General features: G+C 50.0%; 1 protein-coding gene across 3 annotated transcripts in view; it reads left to right on the forward strand.

The window, feature by feature from the left end:
* Positions 1-295: 295 nt before the first annotated feature.
* Positions 296-24,920, forward strand: part of SHISA6 (shisa family member 6) — a gene marked incomplete at both ends in the record, with an annotated part of 286,328 nt that continues 261,703 nt past the window's right edge. For all 3 annotated transcript variants that reach the window (XM_079797043.1, XM_079797044.1, XM_079797045.1), the window contains 2 exons: positions 296-945; positions 24,434-24,594. In XM_079797043.1, coding sequence (XP_079653169.1) covers positions 296-945; positions 24,434-24,594 — 811 coding nt within the window. The remainder of the gene's footprint in view (positions 946-24,433; positions 24,595-24,920) is intronic.

The raw sequence follows: 24,920 nt of genomic DNA on the forward strand, positions 1-24,920 counted from the left end.
CGCGCGCGGGGCTGCCACCGCCGGCGGGGGATGGGGCTGCCCCGGAGGCGCGCCGAGCCCGCAGGGGGAGCGCGGAGCCGGCGCGCAGCGTGAGTGCCAGCAGCCCGCGCCGGGCCGGTCCGTTCTGTGCGCACGGCGCGCCTCTGTCGCCTCTGTCGCCGCTCGCGCCTCGATGGCGCCATCGCCCCGGGGCCACTGACTGCCCCGCGCCGCCAACCCGGCCCGCGCGGCCGCCCTCCGAGCCCGCCGACCAGGGAGCGGCCTGAAGCTCCCGCGCCTGCCCGCCCGCCCCGCCATGGCGCCGCGGCGCCTCCTGCTGCTGCTGCTCCTCTCACCCGAGTTCCTGGACCTGCTGCCCGGCGCCCACGGCGCCCGCGGCCGCGCCGCCAACCGGACCCTGAGCGCCGGCGCCCCTGCCGTCGGGGGCCGGCGGCCCGGGGGCGCCCTGGCCCGGGGCGGCCGCGAGCTGAACGGCACCGCCCGGGCGTCCGGCGTCCCGGAGGCGGGGAGCCGGCGGGGACAGCCCGCGGCGGCGGCGGTGGCGGCGGCGGCGGCGGCTGCCAGCGCGGCCGTCACCTACGAGACGTGCTGGGGCTACTACGACGTGAGCGGCCAGTACGACAAGGAGTTCGAGTGCAACAACAGCGAGAGCGGCTACCTGTACTGCTGCGGCACCTGCTACTACCGCTTCTGCTGCAAGAAGCGCCATGAGAAGCTGGACCAGCGCCAGTGCAACAACTACCAGAGCCCCGTGTGGGTGCAGACGCCTAGCACCAAGGTGGTGTCGCCAGGGCCCGAGAACAAGTACGACCCCGAGAAGGACAAGACCAACTTCACCGTCTACATCACCTGCGGGGTGATCGCCTTCGTCATCGTGGCCGGCGTCTTCGCCAAGGTCTCCTATGATAAGGCCCACCGCCCTCCGAGGGAGATGAACATCCACAGGTGAGAGCCTCTGGCAGGTGCCCGCCCCCAGGCTCCTGGAGCCTCACCCCTCTTTAGACTCTTAACGCGCTTCCCCGGTCCTCTTCGCTCTTGGCATCCCCAGGTCCTTCCTGACTCTAAAGTCACGTTCACCCTTGCTTCCTTGACATGCGATAAATGAACGCCTCTTGCCTCTTGTGCTTGAGGCGGTAGGGGGATTTACCGGGTATAGCGAGGATCGGCGGGGTCTGTGAAGCTTGAGGGTAAGAATTGTACACACTCTGTCATCCTGGGTGAGGGTCCAGGGCGTAGTTTTTATGGCAGGTGGGCACTTGGGTGTAGGCTCTTAATACATTTGGTTTTCTGAGTCAAACTGGAGCATCATCTTCAATAAAGGAAACTGACCAATGTTGGAACCTTACGGAAAAGAGTACCAAGTGACTAAGTGTTAAACTGGATGGTGTTAGAGATGGGGGCGATATGTTGACCAAGGGCAGATGGTGTCTCCTCACCGCATCCTGCCTTATAAGTGGGCTGCTTATCTTTCGTGCTGAGCCTGGAGGACTTGTTCTTTTAAACCCTGTAGGCAGAACTCCGAGTTAACACTTCTTGCTGTGCTAAACCTGCTGGGCATCTTTCACTGCTTAAAATTGGGAGGCCGTGGGGGCCGCCTCCCACCAAAACTTACGCCAAGAGCTCAAAAGGTGGTTGGTAGTCCATGGTTTCACCCTGACTGCCTCCCACCCCACCTCTCCAGCTCCCAGTGAGCCCCCTGGGAAGTCAAAGCCCAGAGAATAGGGAAGCAGCTTCTTTTTGCTACTCTAGGAACAAAGCACCCAGGGGATATAAACTTCGCTTTGCTTCCAGTCCCCTCGTGATGATGAATGGCCGGACGTGGTTCAACAGAGTCCTCTCGGGGAACAAACCCTGCCCTGGGATATTCCTCCATTTCTGGCACATGACGTGTGCACGGCCCTAGGAACCCGGACCACCTCTCCTTCTGAGTTTATCCATCAGGCACCCACCCTGAGCCAGAGACCGTTAGCTCATCTGGGCACTCTGTTTGTTATTCTTTTGTCTTGAAAACCCTCTTCCCTCACTGCTGTGGACATGAATCACCTGTACCTTGATGAAGAGAGAGAGGCAGATGGACATTTCTGAGCAATCCCCCTCTCCCCCTTGAAACTGTGGATGTTGAGAAAAGATGATGCTCCCTGGATTTGAGTCAAATCCTCTAAGTGTGGGTACTGCAATACTGACAACTTGGGTGCTGGAATTAGGGCCCTTCGAGGAGTCCTGTTTATGACGCTGGCTCATCACCGAAAGGTGCCACTGCCCTCCGTTCTACTCCCATCTTATTTCTCAGGTAGTGAGACTGTGTCCGCACTGGTCCCGGGAACTGAGGGAGGAATTGTGACAAATGGTCTGTGGTCAGTGCAGGTTCTCAAATGCAGAAGGCAGGTGGGATGGACAGCAGAACAACAACACTCCTCTGGGTCTTGTCTGAAGAAGACATTCTCTCTAGACCGAGAAGGAAAGCAGAGAGGGAATTGCCTGTGGGCAAGCACCTTCCTGAAGCAGATGTATCTAGTCCTTATCACTCCATCCCTGCTTCCAGCCCCCGAGGCTTGTCTCCTTTTAACCTCCTGTGGTCCTGGCTTCTGACCACACCTTCCACCCTGGCTGTGGCCTTCTGGTTGAACCCTTTCTTTGGGTTTCTTTCTTCTCTGAGTCCTTGTTCTCTGCTCTTATAGAGACAGTTGCCCCCTGCCCTGACCTTGCCACCTCCTACTGAGTGTGCTCATCATCACCTGGAAGGGTACTGATGGTGTTTGGAAGCCGGCGCTGGCCTGTGTTCTACTGGCTTGTGGCCCTGGAGATGTCGCTGGCCCCTCTTGGTGTTTTCTCCCCGCCCTATTACACTGATCTCCTCCCCTCCCCAAACCAGGGTATGTGGTGTATGGCTCCGTGGTGATGCCACTGGGGGCAGCTTCTCTCTGGAGTGAGGGAAGAGAGGTAACCATGGGAAAGGCGATGAATTTCAGCCCTCAGACCATTATGTAAATATGAGATGTTTCTCCCTCAGCTTCAACTCCTGATTTTATTCAGTTCACAGCACCTCTTCCAGCAGCTGCAGTTTCGCCTGACAGTGCTTCGGAAACCATCATATTGGTGCTTGTTAGGTAGGGGACAATGCCTGTCTATTTTTGGGGGGTAAGGGAGACAAAGCATGAGAGGTTCACCTAGGACACTCCATGAGTGACCTTGGGGGGGGCTTATTTTTCAGTTTGGGGCAACTCAGGCACAGCAGCAGCTCATCTTGACCTCTTCCCAGGTGTGTCAGGGTGAGTGTGCACATTTCAGGGAGCTGCTCACTGACTCCTGGGTGTGCACGGTACCACGGCTCGGCTCGCTTTGCTCACACTTCAGAGATCGCCGTTTGCTGTTTCAGGGAGCTTAACGTGCAGAATTCTTGTTGGGGAATTGGGGTAGGGTAGGGAAAAGGAGCGTGTGATGGAGAAAGGTAAATATTTATACCGTGATGAGTTCTCCCTAGGGAGAAGGGAGAAGAAAGAAAGTATACTCTTCAGAGGGCAGTGGAGGAGGTGGGATGTGCATGTGCTTATATATTCCTTGAAATAGTTCAACAGAGACATTTGCTTTCTGAAAGGGCAAGGAGCTCTTTCTTGTGTGATTCTCTGAAGGTGGTAGCTGGGCAAGCAGGGTCAGGAGGCTGAGTGAGGAGCGCCAAGATCAACCACCCGGGGTTTCCGGCCTGCCCCTGCGCACGTGCACACACTCCCTAGGCAGGGCTACCTGTCACCTCCTCAGTCCCTTCAGGGAAGAAGAGATTTAAACTTTTCTAGAACTGATTAGGCATTGCCATCCTGCTCCAGTGGGAGAAGTCAGTGTCTGTAGGGGAAGCTCTCAGCTCTTCTGTGATCCTAACAGATGAGCACAGTCGCACTGAGAAGGGAGGGGAAAGAGACAGAGGAACCCCATGATCTGGACCTGGAGTGCCACACCTGGAGAAACAGGGGGTGCCCACCTTTACCAATTAAAACCCCTTTTCCCACCAGGATCCCCACCTCACCTTCTTCTTTTCATCTGCCCAGGAGGCTCAAGCTGATGGGCCTCAGGCGTCCACTGATTTTAATGTTTCGGGAGCAGCTTCTGCAGTGCTTCCCGGGGGCTGTTCAGGGAGGGGCTGCTGATGTTTTCCAAGGGCTGGGGATCTGCCCGTGAAATGCCTGAGGAGACTGGCTCCTTTTTGACATTAATTCCATACCAACGTCTCACGTTTAAACCTGTTCCTTCCTTCTCACCCTGAGTTGATTCATTAGTGTCTTGGAGATGAGAATCACTTTGAGGGAGGAACTGTGTGGCTTTTTTTTTTTTTTTTCCCAAAGGCTAATTAACAGACGTGTTGGGAAGCTATTAGGATGCTTTAGATGCTGTTGGTGAAGTCAGAGCTGACCTGGGTACTCCCACTGCCTGCACTGTGATGGAGGGGATGGAGGAATTTGGGGGTGGGGGTGGGGGTGGAGAAGTGCTCAGGGCTGTGGGAAGAACAACCTGAGGAGATGTTTTTAGGCAAAAGGAAAAATATTTGGAGGTGACCCTTACAGACATGAAAAGGTCCTTCATCTTTGGGTTCCTCTGCTTATTTCCAGAGGAATCAAGGGAGCACCATGACCCACCTTTCTTCCCTCCAGGCATTAATTACATGTCCAAAGCTCTGATTTTCCTCACAGACCACAGGCCCGCAGCACCACTTGCTGACTGATTTAGTGAGTTCTCTTTTCGGGTTCCTGGGCAATGAATTGTCAAATCACCCAAACACTCCATTTTTTGAAGCACTGTGGGCTCATTATAATGAATTGATCTTAACAGAGAGTCAACTTGTTTTTTTGCTTCAAATATAGCAGTTGGAAGGAAAGAAAAAGAACATCTTGCCTTGGACTGAAGGTCTTAGTCTTGCATGATTTCCATTTTATCTTTGAGTAAAAAACAAGTCCACGTCGGGAACGCAGTGAGATTGTGGAATACTTTCAGAAGGCTTATGGAGGAGTGGTTAGGGAAGGACACCAGGAAAACAGGAAGGAGCGAACACAGGAGCAGGAGGAAGGCGGGCAGGTGAGAAGTGGGCGGTGCTGCTCAGGTCCCGCGCGTGGTTTCGTGCTTGGTGTCCCGCCGCCGCCTGCAGCCATGTGCACGTGGTGTTCATGCAACAGATGTGCTGCGCTCACTGCTGTGGGGAAGATATGATTCCAACTGGAAAGTGGATGCTACCTTGGACACACGAGGCTTTAATTAATAGGTCAGCCATGCAAATACTTTTCAAAAATTCCTAGACTTGGCAATTCTCCCTGGTACGTGTTACTTGCTGTCTTCATGCCCTCTCCCATTCAACCCAAGCCCAGAAGGCATGCACATTTGCCCCTCTTTCCCTGCGCGGGGCTCAGAACACATACATTTGAAGGAATCTGCTGCTAAGATACCAAGAGTTTACCCACAGTTCTAGGCTGCCCCGGCTCAGGTCGAGAAAAAGTCCAGTGCATTCTTTTCAATCTATTTTAATGAGAGGTCAGATTGACTGTGCAGTCGATTCATATCAATTGTGCAGGAAGCAGTGGTTAAGACAGCTGAAAAAGTGAGCTGATTGAAAGAGGTTAATTCACTGGCCCCAGCCAGACAGGCCCGTGGGTCCGGAAAGGAAGGGAACCGCACCAAAGGAAGCTTCATTCTTCTAGTCTCACTGAGCGATTTCTCAGGGCTGGCAGGATTGCCTTTAGATCTGAACTCTGGCTCCTTTTCCAGAATCTCCACCACTTGTTGGAACCAGCACCAGCTGGGGCTATTGGATGTCACCACACTCCCCCCCCCCCCCCCCGCCACTCCCCGTTCTGGGACATGCACGGTTGACTTTTGAAATTATGGTGAATTCAAGTGCATTCTGTCTTACAATTTTTGTTTTATCCCTTGACAATACATATCTTGTGGAACCACACAATTGTGGTTTGAACTTAACTTGTGTATAAGAGGTCTGATATGGGTGATGGGGTGGGGGACTCTGACGGACTATACCAGGGACTAGGTTAAATTCATTTTTAAAATGCCTTCTGCTGCAATTGTTTCCCTCTTTTCTCTATCTTGGCAAACTGTAACCCATTATTTTTCCCCGAGTCACGTTTATGACCTCGCATTTTTAGCATCTTCTTTTGCCAATATTGCAGATAGGGAAGAGGGCTTGGTGGGAGGGTTGAGCAGCAAACCCTCGGAGGGGGTTATTTCAATCCCATTCAGGGCAGGTGCTCACCCTGTATATTATTGGTATTATTCCTTTTATTATTATTATTATTGTTATTAGTCTCCTCCTCCTCCTTCTTTATTTTTTTAAAAATATATTTTTATTGATTTCAGAGAGGAAGGGAGAGGAAGAAAGAGGGGGATAGAAACATCCATGATGAGAGCGAATCATGGATCGGCTGCCTCCTGCATGCCCCACACTGGGAATCGAGCCCACAACCCAGGCATGTGCCCTGACTGGGAATCGAACCGTGACCTCCTGGTTCCTAGGGCAACGCTCAACCCCTGAGCCACACGGGCCGGGCTCCTCCTTCTTCTCTAGAAGTTAAAGCAGAATGTTCTGCAAAGGCAAAGGAGTATTCTGTCATCCATTATAGAATCATAGAATTTTTATTGCAGACGAGTCATTTAACATAACTCCCTCATTTTGTAAGTGAGACAACTGAAGTCAGGGAGGAGGGGTTCAGGGCCCAGGTTTTCTAGCAAGTGGTGTGGGTGCCGGTCAGGGGACCAGGCACCTGTGGCCTAGGCCAGCATTCCTTCCTAGATGCTCCACCTCATTCAGCCCAGTGGGAACCTAGTCTGCTTTACTTTGCACACACATGTCTTCGTCATCACCGGATAACTTGCAGGTTATGGATGTGAGTGACAGCTTCCTTCCTTCTCTTTCTTCCCTACATTTTTTAGCCTTTCCTCGTTCCGTTTTCCCATTCACTAGGATGATTTCCGTTGATCTTCCCTGCCGTTTCTCCACATATCTTTTGAAAAGGGCAATACCTTGATCGAAGCATCAACCTTTAATAAGATCTGAGTAATGCAGACCATTGAAGGAGGAAGATACAGTGCAAGCCAGAGAGTTGTGAACCCGGGTGATGGGTCACTGAATAAAACCGTGGGCCGAAATCTTAATTAAAAACTGGGGCTGTGAAGGCGTTCACTCTCTCCCAGAGGTGGGCGAGGATGCCGAGACCTACCAGTGCCTGACTTTCAGCTTTGCGGACACCGGACACCTCGAGGCCCGGGGGCCTGTGTGGGGGTGATCCAGGTTTGTCGCCCAGGACAGCTCTGTGAGCCACAGGAGTGCACGCGCCGTGCCAGTCCGCCCTTTCTCAGCTCGGGGCTAGGACAGCACAGGTGACTACCGGTGAGGGGTCCAGAGAAGCTTCAGGCAGATGGAGCTGGACATTGGGGTCCAGTCATCATGTGAACTTAATCTCGGTGGCATGCCTTTGGGGGCCTTTGCCTGCAGTGTGCCTGAGTCTTCCTTTGAAAGAACCAAGACATAGGTATCCTGTTGTGCCGTCCTTCTAGGCAGTCACCTTGGGAGGCTACACTGGTTCTTCCCTGAACACATTGCCACAGTTCCCTTCTTGGAAGTGCTTTCAGAGCCCGGGGCATGTCATTGTGACTCTGTCATGACAGCATACACGGAGTGGCCAGATTATTATGATCTCTGAATGCATAATAATCTGGCCACTCAGTATGTGCGTGTGTGTGTGTGTGTGTGTGTGTGTGTGTGTGTGTATATTAGAGGCTCAGTGCATGAATTCATGCATGGGTGGGGGGTTTGGCCAGCTTGGCCATGGGGAGGGGACATGGGCGGTTGGCCGGCCGGCCTGCCTGCTGGTCAAACTTGTGATCAAGGGGACAATTTGCATATTAGCCTTTTATTATTTAGGATATACACTGAGTGGCTAGATTATTATGCGTTCAGAGATCATCATAATCTGGCCACTCAGTGTATTTGTATCCTCTCAGGGTAGATTTAATGCGTGTAAGCAGCAACAAGTCATGGGGCTGAGGTCGATGAATGAAATAGGTGATGGGCTGGTTATTCATCAGAAGTAAGTGCCTCCAGTAATGAGACCCACTCTCCTGGGAGCGGCATCAGCTGCCGCCGAAGGCAGGTGCCCAGGAGAGGTGTCCGGTAATGAACGGCAGCCCCACAGATCAGGACTGCGCTCTCCCCGATGGCCACTTTGGGGGCCACTTCTCACATGGAGGGATAATTACTGGCCTTAAGGAAATCAGCTTCATGCCGCATTACTGTGCCAGGGCAGACGGGAGAAATTGGGAGAGGGGGAAAGAAAGGAGACGAATGTGCAGAACACAGCTCAAAGGGTGGGGGCCAAAAAGAGAATCTCCCACATTTCTGCTTGAGACAGTAGGCAGAGAGCTCAACTTGGATTCCTAATTTGATTCTGAGGGTAAAGGGACCCAATTTCTTTGGGACGCATGTGGCCATGCTTGGGGCCAGAGCCAGGTGGTCTCTGTGCCCTCTCTTCTGTCCACCTAAATGTCATCGCATCTGCATTTTGGCATTCAGATGAGGTCACCGCTTGGGCCAGACAGCCATCGATGGAGCAAAAATGTTGGCAAGCTCAGGAAGATGGGCTTCCTGGGGGCCTTGCCGGCAGATTCCTAATGCGCACCCACTGTGCCGCCCCAGGCCCGCCCCAAAGTTCATTCTTGTGACCAGAATGATCACTCCCCGGAGCACAGGTGGGGGCCAGCGGAGTTTCAGGGCAGGTGACAGGGGCTCCTGGTGCAGCGGTTGTTGCCAGTTCTCATTCCTCTTTGCAGCTGGGAAAGCCGCAGGCTGTGCTGCCGTGGGCTTGAAGGCGTGTCTTCCTCCCAGTCTCCTTCGTGCGGTGCGTGCGGGGCTGGGCACTGGCCTTGCTCCCCCGGCATGGGCTGGGGCAGAGGCTCTGGCCCTGCTTGATCCCTGAAGGGCACTCGTGGTCATGCTGGGCGGAGTCAGTCCCGCTGCGTGGCTGGGGAGCCCCTTGCCTCTGCTCAAGTGCCAGGAAGGGGGATCCTCTCCCAGGACCTTACAGAACCTCATTCCTCTGCAACTCCCGACAGCCAGCGGCAAGGAGGACCCGGGATCTCAGTTAGATGAGGCCTCAAGCCCCATGCATGAAACAGCGGGGGAAACACCTGTAAGAGCTCCATCTCCAGGGCTTGCCCCCCCACCCGGCGCCTGCTTAGCTTGCTGCGTCCTTCCATCACCCTCTAAGTATAGGTGCTCATTTAACTGATGAGGAAATCAACTTAAAGAGGCTTAGTAACTTGTTAAAGGTCACACCTCTCAAGTACATTGCTGGGCTCTGTCTCCTTTGGGGGCCGGCAGGGCAGCTGGCTCTCATCTTCCCCGATGTAAATGGTCAGTGATACTCAGATTACTTGAGAAAGCAAAGACCCACCTGCTCGTGCCCTGGGACAGGTTGTCACCGGAAGGGGTGGGAAGATAAATGACCTACTGATCAGGGTACTTCGGGGCTGGTGACCCTCACTTAACACTGCGTGCTGGGTGTGAAGGAGCCCCAGGGGGTAAAAGGGCTCTTTTTCAAGAATGGATTATATTGGCTAAGATAGTGAAGGCAATACAAAGAAAATGTAAAAACCAAAACCAGAATAAATAAAAAAAAAACTTAAAACCCCTTTTACAGAATTGAAAGAACCCCAGGACAATTCTGCGTGAGACCTAGCTCCTGAGAGTGATGAGAGAAAAAGCGATCTGGGAGTGGGGGGAAGCGGGGTTGGAGAATGGACCTTGGGCCGTTCCCAGTTTTATTACTGAGATGCACAGCTCACAAACAGCCCCATTTATCACACTTCCCCTCCCTGCCCCATTTATACCAGCCAGCACCGTGCACAAGACACAGAATGCTGGCCAGCTCTCGTCTGCTCCCTGCTCTAGTTCTGTTCTTTCCCTTTCTTCATTCTCTTTGCCCTGCTTCCCAACTCCTTGCTCCTTCTGTTTCTTGTGCCCTCAAGCCCTCTGTCCTGAAAGGCACAGGGAAAGGAAGGTGTCCTGGGAGACCCCAGGTTTTACTCTCAAGCTCGGTCCTCACGGTCCAAGTGGTGGTGATGACCTTGGGGGTGGTCAGTGGCAGGGCTCAGACTGCCTGGCCTGCAGCTCCAGGGCACTCATCCAGTTGAGGTGGGGGTGGGAACCGTGGCCCTGGCTCCCCCGGGGACATGGCATTCTTGAGCAGGGTTTCAGCCCCCACCCTGGCTCATTCCTACTCCTAGTCAGAGGCCAGGAGAGCCCTGGGTCCTCCTTGTGGGAGCTTCTGTCCCCTTCTCGAGGCTCATGGAGGCTGAGTCCCGAGCAGGCTCCAGTGGCCCAGCCTTGGCCCTGCTCCCTGGTGGTTGGGAGGAGAGTCGCTGTTTTCTGCAGCTTCCCAAACGCTCTCTTTATTTCTTGCTTTTTTGGCATTTGGTCTCGTGTACTGTTCCCATTAGCTCCGGCATTAAAGTCTCATTACTTAGGACATCTGTCCTCTAGACATATTCGTGGTTCCCTTCGCCAAATGTCCTCTTCTGGGAGGTCTGCTTCCCATCCGTAGTCACCTCTTCGCTCTTCCTTGGGTTTTGCTGCTGCAGCGAGGAGGGATCGGAACTCTGAGAGGAAGTGCCTGGGATAGAGGTGGCTGTTCCTTTTAAACGGCATCTGAGAGTGTGTTCCAGAGCCTTCTGCGGTCCTGGGAATGCATGTGATCCCTAGGCATCGGGCAGGGAGGGGGCTGAACCCCATAAGAACAAAGAAGTTGCCAGGAGAGCTTTTCTTCCCCCGTCTTGGGGTCGGCCTCACATCCCATCAGTAGGAACTCTGACGTCTGGCTGCTTTGCTGAGCAGGGCAGGATCATGTTAATCCACCTCCCCAACACCAGGCCCAGCCTGAGCTCCCAGGACTCTGCATCCCAGCCTCCCTGTTGGACTAGCACCGTGGTTGGCAAACTGTGGCTCGCAAACCACATGCGGCTCTTTGGCCCCTTGAGTGTGGCTCTTCCACAACATACCACGGCCTGGGCGAGTCTATTTTGAAGAAGTGACGTTAGAAGAAGTTTAAGTTTAAAAAATTTGGCTCTCAAAAGAAATGTCAATTGTTGTACTGTTGATATTTGGCTCTGTTGTCTCATGAGTTTGCCGACCACTGGGCTAGCAGTTGGCCCTCCCTGACTTATCACTGCCTCCTGAGCAATTTGCCTGAACTTTCCCAGGAATGCTATCCCATCAGCTTGGAAGGCTTTTTATGCTTTGGGAAATCAGACAGCGCTTCTGTTCTCAGATAAGCAGCAGCCGGCTCTTACCCACCTCCGTGCCAGCCCCTCCTCCCCCATCCCCAAGCATTTGCAAAGAGGAGCTGTCACTTCTCTCTGTCTTTTAAGTCACATCATTAAAATGTTCCTTCTTGTTCCTTTCAGCATCTTTGTCCACCACTGTCATTTCTTTCTCCATCTGTCCTTCTTTTGATTCCTGCTCACTCCTGTTGGGTTGTGTTCCTTTCCGCTCTCCCTCCGGTCTCCTTCTTGAACTTGTCCTGCTGTAACTGCATCAACTCGGACACTGCAAACTCAAATCTTCTCCAAATTGGACCTGGGCGAAGTTGTTTTGCTTTTCTCTGTCAGATAAAAAGCTGTGATGAACAGACTAATAGCTCAGACAGGGCTGCAGAAGGACAGATTGTCTTCAAGCAGGCTCCGCCATGGACAATTGGCCTGCTAATTACAAGTCATTCTTATCTAGTCAGTAAAGCGGCTCTCCAAAGATCGGTGTTTTTCTCTTTTTTTAAAGCCTAGTTTGTAATCCTGCAATGGCTCAGGAAGCAGTAAAAATGCATTTCCTTAAAGTGTTTTGTAGTTTCCATGTCTGTTTCATTGATTGGGATTAGCCTCCCCCCATTTCTGCTCAAATGGAGATGCTTGACTTGTAGGCTGCTTTCAATTCTCTTTTTAATTCCTCCGGAGTCTCCTGCTAATTTCCCCTCTTGTTCCTTTTCTTTTGTATTTCTGAGTTTTTAGAATCCAGAAACCCTCTCCCTTTTGGCGTTGTGAATTCTGTTACAGATGATGCCCCAGCCCCGGAATGAGGGCTTGCCTCCTTCTCTCCTGCCCCAGGATGACCAGCCCGGTAGGAGAGGTCAGGAACCTGGGGGCAGACTTAGCACAACGTACCCTGTCTCTGGGGGACAAGGCGACAGTGAGCTCTGTCTTTGCTCTCTCTGTTCTTTCTCAATGGCCTGTGCCGCCTGAGGAGCCTGCTCACACGTATAGCACTGTCTCCAACACCACTGTTTGGATGGAGGAGACCGGATCGCACCTACTGTGGGACCTGACCGGACATACTTCTATAGTCCTGGGTCCCTTAGAGAAAGGACTTGGACCTGTCTCCCTTTGCCTGCTTATGTGGCTCTTGAGGGATACCTAGCGAAGCCCCGTTCTCACTTTTGGAGTTGTCATCCACCTGTCTTTTCCTTAGAGCATTTGCTGGGAGCTGAATAGGAGGCAGGCTAATCGCACTTCTGTCATTTTTTGTCCCCATGACCTTAGCAAGTCCCTTGGCCCTGCCTTGGTCTGGTAGCCTGGCGGTGGGGCGGGGGCTACCCCGTTGTGGAGGCGTGTTCTTCTTCGGCACATTCTGAACTCAGCATACCTGGGAGGTTTAGGATAAGAGTCTACATCTGAAGATCTGTACTTTCCAGTCAACAGCCCTGGGGGCGGGAGGAGATGCATTTTCCTTGCACACTCAATCACAAGAATGCGATCCAGACTCATGACTGAAAGGGACTTATGAGGTGTTTTAGTGCCTCTCCCTCTGGACACCGGATCCCCCTTCTCACACACTTATGCATCTAGAGTGGGGGCTCCCCCAAACCTTGAGGCAGTTTATTCTGTTCTTAGGATGCAATTCTAGTTAGTTTTCATGGGGGAGCGGGGCAACATTGACTTTGCTGGCATGATGTCTGCCCAATGGAGCCACCCAGAAGGAATGTATCCTTTTTCCTGAAAGACAACAAGATGTCTCTTTGAATGGCAGTCAAAGCCCCTTCAGTCTTCCTTCTCGTGGATCAACATCCCTGGTTACAAGTCTGTTTCTCATGAGATATGGTTTTAAGTCTTCGTGTCTGTGCAAACTTGTCCATACAGAAATGGGGTTATAATTTTACAGGGAAACCCCAAGTAATGTTGCCAACAGCAACTTGTGGGTCTCAGTCATTCAAACACAATTTTATCATCTAAAGATTTTTAAGGGGAAATTGGTCAGTCTCCAGCCATCGGCACCAATCCATTTCCTCCACCACGATGTCAAGAGGACAAATGTGTTTGCCAATTTTGTTTACTCCTGTATTGACTAGAACAGTACTTGGCACAGAGTAGGTGCTCCGTAAATATGGTTGAATGAATGAGTGGCTTAATTAATTAAAATGGAGAGGATTTTGGGTGGTCTTTTCTCATCTACCTCACCCTTCCAATGGTTGCATTGATATGAAGGTACTGTGTTTGGAAAGGACAATGGTGTTTATAATTTTTTTTAAAATCCTCACTCAAGGACATGCTTAGAGAGAAGAAAGAAGAGAGAAACAGAAATATCAATGTGAGAGAGAAACATGAATTAGTTGCCTTCTGTACATGTCCCAACCAGAGACCAAACCCACAACCCAGTTATGTGCCCTGACTGGGAATTGAACTGGCAACCTTTTGGTGCACAGGACAATGCTCAATCAACTGAGTCACTCAGGTAGGGTTATGTTTTTAGGAAGGGAAAGGAAAGGAAAGGAAAGCAGCGGAAATGAGAGGAAAAGAAAAAGGAAAGAAAAAGGGAGGTATGAAGAATGAAGAAAAAAGTAACTGAATTCTTTGCAGAAAATGTTGCCCTGGCCAGTTCGATCCATTTGCCCTTTTATGGCCCAATAAAATCCAGCCTGATTTGTTTTGCTTGAAGTCCCTTTGCCTTTCCCTGGGACTTCATCTTGAAGCACCCTTGCACACTGTTGAAAGCACGATCTGTGATGGCCTTGCAGAAAGGAGCAAACAGATACTCTCTTTGCACTTGGCTCACAAAGTCCAAGTTCAAGTTCAGCAAAAACTGCTGTGTGACCAGATGCAGTTCTGTCTGTAGGCTTGAGTAGGAAATATGGGATGTGGGCGGTCCCTTCCAGGATGACCCATGGCCACAGCCATGCCATGTGTCTCCCTGTCCACACCAAGAGTTTTGCCATCTGGCATCACTGAGTCCTCCAAGACTACCCTCTTCTACCGGTGCTTTGTCGTGGTCCTATAGATGGGCCTATGTACACACCGGGAGTTATATTTGGATGTATTTGTTAATCAGATACTTACATAGTGCTTACTAGCTGCCACGTTCTGTTCTAATTGCTCTACAGAAATTAACTCATTTAATCTCCATAATAACGCTGAGAGGTAGACATTATTTTTGGCCTTCTTATTTTGGCCTCATTTTTTTCAATGTGGAAACAGAAGCACAGGGTACTTAGTAGCTAGCTAATGATCGTAGACACTGTGGCCCTCACTCCGACCTAGGCACTCTGCCTTCAGAATCCTCGTGTTTAACCACTAGGCTAAACCACCTTCATTTTGCCTCACCTGTAGATTTAGGTCTGTGCCCAGAGCAAATCAAGGTGACACCAACAGTAACATCAACAACAGCAGCATCAGGTACATTTATTAACTCATCTATCACTTGTCTGTCCAAGTGCTAGAACAAATCTCGGTAGCATTTTTTGGAACAAGTGGGAGCTGCATTTGATACATCCACATCTTTAATTCATTCTCAGACAAACAACCCAAATATTTCTGAAAAGTCTGGGCTTGTTATTGATACAACTGAATTTCCCAGTCCTGGATGAATTTTCCTATGATCGATGAGGCAAGGGATGGAGTGTGTGGAGATGATGCTATTTGGGATGAATGGGGTCCCAGGGGACCACATTCCCTCTCTGCCTAGCTCCTGGCTGGCCGTCCAGTGGCCGCCCCAGGAAAGGTGCCCATCAGGATGGAATGACTTCCCGGCTGGCCTGAAAAACAAAGCAGGCGCCCGAGCCTTCCCTTCCCTCGCCGAGTTCTGCGATGTTTATTGGCCGTGATGAATTCCAATTGTGCCGGGGACAACTCAGACCTGCGGAACTGCTCCATGCAGATGCACAAACATTGTTACCACAACAAAGGAGAGCGCCACAGCCACTCGGAGCCTCTCTGTATGAGGAGAGCGGTCTTGTGCGCACACAAAGCGGGCAGCTGTGTTTTTGAAGCGGACTGCGAGAGAACCAGGAATAAGGGGAACTAAATTAAGCCATTCTCCTTGGACCATGTGTATTAAAAATATATTCACTTCTCTGGTCCGGAGTGCATATTTCAGAGAATGAGAGCGCCCCGGCTGCCCAGTAGGGAAGGGTGAGGATGAGGTTAAAGAGGACGCCGGTCGCTCCTGGGGTGTCAGTGCCACGTGAAAACTCAGTTATCTGGGACTCACAAAACCAAACTTGATTTAACTGAAATAGAATGGCTGCACTCTACTTTTAGGAGAAATCCAAAAGAAGTAGCTATCAGTGACTTACTTAAAGAAAACAAATCCTTCCATGGTTTGTCCCGCAGTTTTTATATGAATAGCTTCTAGGTTGTCTGCATTTTGCTTAGTTTTCTCTGTGAAGAGAACGAAAGATTAGACGGGTGGCCCACTCACAGAAGGACCTTGCAGTCTTTAAAAAAAATTATATCCAGTGTGCTCTACTTAATTTGGCAGGAATACTTTTAGAATATTCTTCCAAAACAAGAGTGTTCTCATTAGTCCTTAGGAATAAGAACGTTAACCAGAATAGCTTGTTCATCTATTTGGCCTTCTGTCATATGTACCCAGCAGCATAAACTGCTTCCTACCCCCAAAAAAGAGAAAGTGGAGAACGTGTGTGATTAGGGTTCTAAACTCACCAGCTTGCCTTGCTCTCGGCACAGGAAAACTTATTGACTACTCGCTGGACTTACATTCCCCATTCTGTGTTGTTTAAATGGCTCAGAAATCCAGGGACATGGCCGAGGCAGGAAAGTGTATTAATTCAGATTAAATAAACACTTATTATCAAATGAACTAAGGATCCCCAGGTTCCTCACTTAATTTGGGGGAACCTAAGTTTTTCCATTTGTTCACTGAAAATTGTGACAAAAAATTCCAAGGTGTTTTTATGTGGCCCCCATTTTCCACATTTGTTTTTAAACTTGGAAACTCCGTGAAGCCTGGAGAGCAGGACTCCTCACTTTGGTCTTGTGTAGAGCAAGGGCCTAGTGAAGTATATTGTTGCTCTACCCTGAATTTCATTTGACAAAAATGTTTCCTGGTAAAACAATGTAAAAACTTTCAAAGCTGTTGATGTTGGTGGCTCACTTGAAGTGAATAAGACTGGGCAGTTGGGGGCAGCTGAATTCTGTCTGGGTAGATATTTCCACTAAAGATCAAACACTCTAAAACCTTGTGTTCAGAGACCATTGCAAGGACATAGTAGGTGAAAAAAAACACAGATGTGATTAAGTGATGGAGGGTTAGAATGATGGATGGATGGATGGATGGATGGATGGATGGATGGATGGATGGATGGATGGTTGGGTGGGTGGATGGAGCATTGGATGGATGGATGGATAGATGGATGGAGCATTGGATGGATGGATGGATGGAGCATTGGATGGATGAATGAATGGTTGAATGGATAATTCAATGATATAAAGCCAGCCTCTGTAGTTTTAACCTACCTATGTTTGAAATCTAGATTTACCATTTACTAGTTGTGTGACTTTGGGAAAGAAAGCAAATCTCTGAAAATCTTAGTTTTTCTCAGCAGTAAAATGCAGCACCTGCCATATAAGGTTGTTTTGAGGATTATATAATATGTACGTAAGAGTTTCTGGCACATAGTAATTGCTTATTAAATGATAGCTTTTAATTTCCCAAGCAGGCAAGAGCATGAAGCAAAGTTATGAGCAGGGTTGTTTATGTTCCTATTGTTAAGGGGAATCATTTGCTATTTTAAGAAAGATTTCATGCCTTGAATGCAGGTGCCAGCACATCAGAATGTTGATTGGGCTTGGTCCCTGGTGTCACGATAACTCAACACCTAGGAAATTCAAACACACTTTCATGGCCTTGGGACCACTGACAACAGTAACCAAGGTTTTAGGCAAATAAATAATTGGTCTTGACCTGAATCACTCATTTACTAATTGTTTCACCATGCCCGAATGTCAACTGGCGTTGGCTAAGTGAGCAGATCCAGCTGGCGAGGCCAGGAGGACGCGTTCAGCCTGCGATTCACAGGCAAGTGAAATGCCCGTAATAGGCAGTCCCAGGAGCAGGACACCCAGACTCAAGTCCCAGGCACTGGCTTCAAATTTCTGTCCCATTGTGCTCTCGTCCTAAGGTTAGTTTTAGCCTCATTTTGTTGTTGAAAATGGGGGTGATAATAGCTACAAAGGTCACAGGGTTAGGATGGCATCACCCTGCATAGGGCAAGTGATCACATTTAGAAACTAAATGTTATCCAGCGTAAGATGGCACCTCAGTTACGCAGATGGTTAGTATACAGCCGTGCTGAAGGACTCGTTTCCCAGTCTCAGTGATCAGAACGACAGTTTTCCCTGCTCAGACCTGCTGCCCAGGTGATCACTCTCCCCACCTGCCACACATCCCCCGGAGCAAGCCACGAAGTCCACGTACCAGCGGGAGCAGAGAACCACGGCAATTATCCAGATGATTCAGGCAAAATGCATTTTTATTTGATATATCCAGATATTGCCATAAAAGTGGCCCTGGGGGAGAGTGGAGCAAGCAGGACAATGAGCAAGATTCTTCGACTTCTTAAATTGGACAGGGCTGTGGTCTGCATGCGAGGTGCTTGGCAGGGAATCTGCTCTCGCGCCTCACTTGCCCATCTCTGTCTCTCCCCATCTGATTCTCCTTCCCTCTGATCACTCTGAATGCCTCTCGCCTTCTGAATCACTTTTTTATCTGAATTTCCCTTTGACTGTTTCTCATTTCCTCTCTCGCTCCTCCTACCTACTTGTCTCTGTCCCTCTGATTCTGTCCCCCTTCTTTCTCTGTCTCCTTGTCTATCTCTCTTTCTCTCATTCCTTTATCCTGAATTTTCTTTCTCTGCCTCTGGGTCTCTGATGTACTCATTCTCTTTCTGTCTGTCCACATCTCTCCACCTGCTTCCTTTCTCTCTGTCTCTCCCTCTGTCCTGTCTCTCTGCTTGTCACTGTCTGTCTGTCCCTCTCTTTCCTTAGGATCTGAAAACTGCCTCTACTCTTTTATAGAATCCGCTTCCCTGTTCCTCAGTGACCAATTTTTTTTTCCCCCCTGCAGTTAGAAAGTAGCTCAGGCCTTAACCCATTTCCTCTGGCACATCCAAATTAATTAGGTGAGGCTGGGATCGCACATTCAGAATTAGAATAATATTTATCAAGAACCCTGGAGAGAAGGGGATGGAAGATGGAGAGGAATGGGAGCAAGGAGGGAGGTCGGAGCTGAGGAGCTGAGGGAGGGGGAGGGGAGATAAGGAGAGGGAGAGCTGGCAGAGGGGTCGCTCCTAAGGACACACTGGGAAAGGATAATCTTGGAGAATGGAGTTCAGGAGTCAGGGAAGCACACAGGGCTGGAGTGGCCACCCTGGGACCCTCAGATAGCTTGGCTCTTCAGGGAATCTTCTCCAGCATGTCCCTCCTCTTTAGTGGTGCTGCCCAGCTCAGCCCGCCAACTGGGCATCTGAAGAGGATACAGTGCAAGCCATCATCGTTAGGAGACAAGTGACTGTACCCCAGGTAAAGCTCACTGTCCAGCAGCAGCCACATCTGAGCACGCTCAGTGTCCACAATGCCTGGTAGTCTCCAAGAAGGCATCTTCCCTCATCCCTCAGTCCTCGGAGCCCGAGTCCTGCAGAGCCTCTTGGGAGATGGGCACGGGGAGACTCCCCATCCTGGGAGAGGTGAACTCAGGAATTGCTTCTCTGCCGTATCTTCATTGGCTGATGAGCCTCCGAGCAAATCTACTCTGAAATGGCATTTTCACTGTCGATAGGGACACAGGTGAGGCTGGGCTGGAAGTACTACAGCTGGGCTGTGAGCCAGGACCTGAGGATGCACTGCTGGCCCCGACAGACATGGTCCCTCCTCAGGACGTGGTTTCCATGTGCCCAGCTCCACTGTGCCCCAGAGCCTAGCCCAGGGTCTGATCTTGTAGATACCTGTGAGACTAGATTGCGTTGAGCCTGAATCAAAGACCCACTTCATCTGGTGCTGTGTAGATATAAACCAAGGTTTTCCACCCTACCACGTGATACTGTTGGCCATACAATTATTTGCTCTGGGTGTTCTGTGTGTTGAAGGATGGTTAGCAGCACTCCTGACCTCTCCCCACCAGATGCCAGTAGCACTTCCCTCCCCAGTGGTGACAACAAAACTGTCTTTGGATGTTGCCAATGTCCGTAATCACCATGGAAAACGACTGATGTGGACTCAGGCTTGGCTTACCAAAAGCAGTGGACTTAACCATGAGAATCCATACTCCTTCATGGGCACCAGACAGTAGGAGTCCTTAAGAATTTAGGAGACAAGGCAAAGAAAGAAGGAAAAATAATATAAACCTTTCTTGGTAATAGCAGCTTTATTGAGATACAATTCCCTTATGATATAATTTATCCTTAAATTTTAAAGTGTACAATTCAGTGATTTTGATACATTTAGAGTTGTCCAGCTATCTATCATTACTATCTAATTTTAGAACATTTCACTTTCCCCAGAAGAAACCTTATACCTATTAGCAGTCACTTTTCATTTCCCCTCCCCTAGCCCCTGGTCACCACAAATGGACTTTCTACCTCTGTGGATCTGCCTAATCTGGACATCCTACCCAATAATAGACAAATATGCAAATTGACCGCACCTTTGCTATGCCCAAGCCACACCCACCAGCCAATCAGGACGAGTATGCAAATTACCCCAACCAAGATGGCAGTTGATTTGCATATCAAGACAGCGTAGAAAGAAGCCAAGAGTTGCAGAAGGGAGCAAAGCTGCGAGGAAGCAAGCAAGCCGGGGGAGGGGGGGAGGAGAAGGGAGGAGCGGAGGCGGGGCCGGGGGAGAAGGGAGGAGAGCAGGCGGGGTGGGGTAGAGTGCAGCAGGAAACCCTATTGCAGGATTCTTCCTGCAACGGGAATGCTAGTTTTATATAAGTGGAGTCATTCAACATGTGGTCTTTTGTGACTGTTTTCTTTCACTTAGCATGATGCTTTCAGAGTTTATTCATGTTGTAGCATGTGTCAGTTCTGCATCGCTTTTTAAGGCTGAATAATAACCCATTGTGTGAATACACCACGTTTCATTTATCCACTCAGCATTTGAGGTACACTTAGGTTGTTTTCACTTTTTGGCTATCCTATCTAATAAAGCGGGAATATGCTAATTGACCCTTACACCATTGCAAAGATGGCGGCGCCCACAGCCAATAAGAAGGGAATATGCTAATTGACTGCCCTGCCCTCAAAGATGGTGGCGCTCACAGCCAATAAGGAGGGAATATGCTAATTAACTGCCCTGCCCTCAAAGATGGTGGCGCTCACAGCCAATAAGGAGGGAATATGCTAATTGACTGCCCTACCCTCAAAGGTGGCAGTGCTCACAGCCAATAAGGAGGGAATATGCTAATTGACTGCCCCGCCCTCAAAGATGGTGGTGCCCACAGCCACAAGATGGTGGTGCCCAGTCCCCTCAGCTCTGCTGGGGTGGCAGGCGCACGGCAAGGCCGGTCCCACCCACCTCCAGAGTCCCCCAGTCCCCTCAGCCCCCCAGGTAACCAGGGCCGGCCGAGGCTTCCATTGCTGGCAGTGGCAGCAGCAGAGGTGTGATGGGGCATCGCCTTCCCCTGATCGCCGGTTCGCCTCCCACCCTGAGGGCTCCCGGACTGTGAGAGGGGGCAGGCCGGGCTAAGGGACTCCCCCTCCAATGTATGAATTTTCATGCACTGGGCCTCTGATTATTAATAATGCTGTATAAACCTTCATACACAACTTTTATGTGGACATCTGTTTTCATTTCTCTTGAGTATATACCTAGGAGTGTGATTTGCTGGGCCATATGGTAACTATGCTTAACATTTTGAGGAACTGCTAAACTCTTTACCAAAGGGCCTGCACCATTTCACATTCCTACCAGCAGCTTAAGAAGGCTCTAATTTCTCTACGTCCTTGCCAACATTGGGCTACAGCTGTTTTAGTGGCTCTGAAGGGGCATCTCATTGTGGTTTCCATTTCCATTTTCCTGATGACTAACGATGTTGAGCTGCTCTCCATGCTTACCTTCTTTAGAGAAATGTCTCTTTATATCCTTTGTCCATTTTAAAACTGGGTTGTTGGTTTTGTATTGCTGAATTTGAAGGATTCTTTATGTAGCCTGGATATGTCTCTTATCAGAAATATGATTGACGAATATTTTTTCCTTCTGTGGATTATCTTTCATTTTATTGAGAATGTCTTCTGATGTAGAAAAGTTGTTATTTTTTATTTTTTTTGTTAATCTTCACCTGAGCATATTTTTCCCATTGATTTTTAGAGAGACTGGAAAGGAGGGAGGAAGGGGGAGAGAGAGAGAGAGAGAAAGAGGGGAGAGAGAGAGAGAGAGAGAGAGAGAGAGAGAGAGAGACCTATGTGAGAGAGACACATCAGTTGGCTGCCTCCTGCATGAACCTGCAACCCAGGTACATGCCCTTGACTGAGAATGGAACCCATGACCCCTTTGGAGCTTAGGCTGACGCTCTAAGCCCTGAACCACACCGGTCAGGGCTAGAAAAGTTTTTAATTTTGATGAAGTCCAATGTATCTTTTTTTTCTTCCGTTGCTTGTGCTATTGGTGTCATATCTAAGAAACTACTACCAAATGTATGGCACACAGATTTATTTCCATATTTTCTAAGAGTTTACAGTTTTAGCTCTAATATTTAGACCTATGACCTGTTATGAGTTAATTTTTATATATGGTGTTAATTAAGAGTCCAAGTTTATTCTTTTGCCTGCGGATATCTAGTTGTCCAAGCACCATTTCTTAAAGAAACTATTCTTTTCCCATTGAGTTATCTTGGGACCCTTGTTGAAAATCAATTGGGCTCTCAATTCTATTCCATCGGTCTATATTTCTGCTATAACTTTTAGCTCACTATTTTCTTACCATGTAAAGGTGGTGGGAAGGTGAGGTTGATCAACAGCAGGATGAAGGAATCCGGTAACTTGCATACGTGTGTGGTTTAAAAAAATAAAATATTTATCACATTTTGAAATTAGAAGGCATGTTAGAGATCCTGCTCGTGTAAATCCTTATTTTGCTACTAGGGAGAAAAGATTAGTTTTAAATTTTATTTATTTATTTATTTATTTATTTATTTATTTATTTATTATTGGGTTGACATTGGTTAATAAAATTATAGAGATTTGAGGTGTACAATTCTATAATACATCATCTGTATATTGTATTGTGTGTCCACCACCCCAAGTCCAGTTCTTTCCATCACCATTTATCTCCTTTATATTCCCACACCTTCTACTACCTCCCCTAACTCCCTCCCCTTAGGTCATCACCATGCACTTGTCTGTATCTATGAGTTGTTTTTTTTGTTGTTGTTGTTGTTTTGCCTAATCCCTTCACCTTTTCCACCCAGCCCCGCAACCCCCCTTTCCCTCTGATAGTTGTCAGTCTGTTTGTTCTCTATACATTGTAATGTTAGAGATTAACGAATCTGCCCAAAGGCTCACAGCTCATCAGTGGCAGAGCTGGGATTAGAACCCAAATCTCTTGAACCATCAAGGCGATTTTTCCCCTTATTCCCAGGCCCTGAATATCAGGTCTCTGACCTGGACCACAGGTCCGCCTGAACCTCCTTTACCAAGCTAGTGAGCTTGTGTGTCCTCCCTCACTGCTGGGTCCCCTGCAGTGAGTGTGTTTGTGGGGTGGCGTGTGCCTGCCTTCCTTTCCCACTGAAGGAAAGAAAGCAGTGAGGGGAAAGCAGTTGGAAAATTGGAAATTGCTGTGTAAATGCCACCGAATGATAAGATTGCCGGTTTGATGCTCTTCTCCCAGGAAGGGTCAGCGTGTCAGAGGCAGCAGAATGGAAGGAAACAAACCACTCTCAGACGTGCTTTTAAACTGCCAGGGTTGTCACTTCCCAAGGGGACAGAGTGTGGGAGCTGCCTGGGGCTGGGCTGGGCTGGCTGTGTCGCCTCGCCTCACACCTCAGGGACACCCCAAGTAGATGGAAGAGCTCTTGCCCAGCTCATGCAAGACAGGGGTTCACTCAGACCTGGGGACCTGGCCCTAGAGGGACAGTATCCAGATGGTGGACCCTTGATGCTGTCCACACTCATCTTTGTCTTTTCAGAGTATCCCTGTGTGTCTCTGTTTTCAGTCCGCACTGCCTATCTCATGTGTCACACCCACAGAGTGAGTGCTGTTTGAAACAGGCTGTGGGGTGATTTCCCCCGAGTTGTGAGCCCTCCTATGGCCGCGGCTGTGTCCTGTTTGCCTCTGTCTCTGCAGGGCCAGATGCGCGCTGAGTGCTCAGTGAATGCGGGTTTGGATGTCGAGGCTCGGTGTGGAGTGAGTCTATGAGGGAAGCTTCTCGTGGGTCCCTGGCCTCTGGCAGAGGGGGCGGCCTCTGCAGCACCAGCAGCCGCTCCCTGCGTCTCTCCTTCCTGCACATTTCCCTCCCTGCACCTGTAATTGCTCTCTCCTCCAGGCTCCAGTTGTGTTCCTTCTGTACCACCCATGTGTTCCGATACCTTGTTATCTGTACATCCTGTCATGGGAGCTAAATCATACATTTCTTGGATGGCAGAAGGTGTGTGTTGTACTAATTTGGGTCACATGCTACTGGGTGCGTGTTTTTATAGGGCACATGCTACTGGGTGCGTGTTTTTATAGGGCACATGCTACTGGGTGTGTGTTTTTATAGGGCACATGCTACTGGGTGCGTGTTTTTCCGTGGGGAAGTGCTCGCTCTGATATTAGCAACCTGCTGCTTGAACGTGAGGCCCACGGTGTCAGTCCCGCTGCAGTGATGGCCGCTGGCCAGTGGCCCTAGATACCTGCCGGGAAGCGGGAAGCAGGGGTTTGGGGAAGCCAGTATTTTGAAAGGGCTCAGAGTCCCTGGATTGAAATGAATTAAAGAAAGAAACCACCATCACTGCATTCTGGTTGCCCAGCATGGCAACCTCTAGCCTGCATTCCCACTGAGCCCAGCCCCAGGGGGAGCGGAGGCTGGGAGTTGGGTGCCCGGGCTCCTCTCCTCCTGCCTCTGCGCATCGGAGGCCTTCGTGGCCTGCACACCTGCCCAGGGAACCTCACCGTGTTGTCTCCTCCCGTTTAGGGCTCTGGCTGACATCTTGAGACAACAGGGACCAATCCCCATAGCACACTGTGAAAGAGAAACGATCTCGGCCATCGATACCTCCCCCAAGGAGAGCACGCCGGTCAGATCGTCCTCCAAAAACCACTACACCCCCGTGCGCACAGCGAAGCCGCCTCCAGGTAAGTGCGCGCTGAGCGCCTTGGGTCTCTGATCAGGCTGCTGAGAGGTGACGGTGACGTTGCTGCTCCCGTGGGGCAGGTCGTGGAGCCCGTGCTGTCAGAGTCTGATGGGCAGCTGGGCTTGTGGGAGTCTGGGGACTGCCCCCTGGGGAGGGATTGGCATGGTAGAGACGCCGCCAATGCGTGTCCGCCTAGAGGAGGGCTGTTTATGTAGGGCAGTGGTCGGCAAACTCATTAGTCAACAGAGCCCAATATCAACAGTACAACGATTGACATTTCTTTTGAGAGCCAAATTTTTTAAACTTAAACTTCTTCTATCGCCACGT

Source organism: Cnephaeus nilssonii (genome assembly GCF_951640355.1).
Source record: "Cnephaeus nilssonii genome assembly, chromosome: 19".
In the NCBI taxonomy this organism is placed as follows: domain Eukaryota; kingdom Metazoa; phylum Chordata; class Mammalia; order Chiroptera; family Vespertilionidae; genus Cnephaeus; species Cnephaeus nilssonii.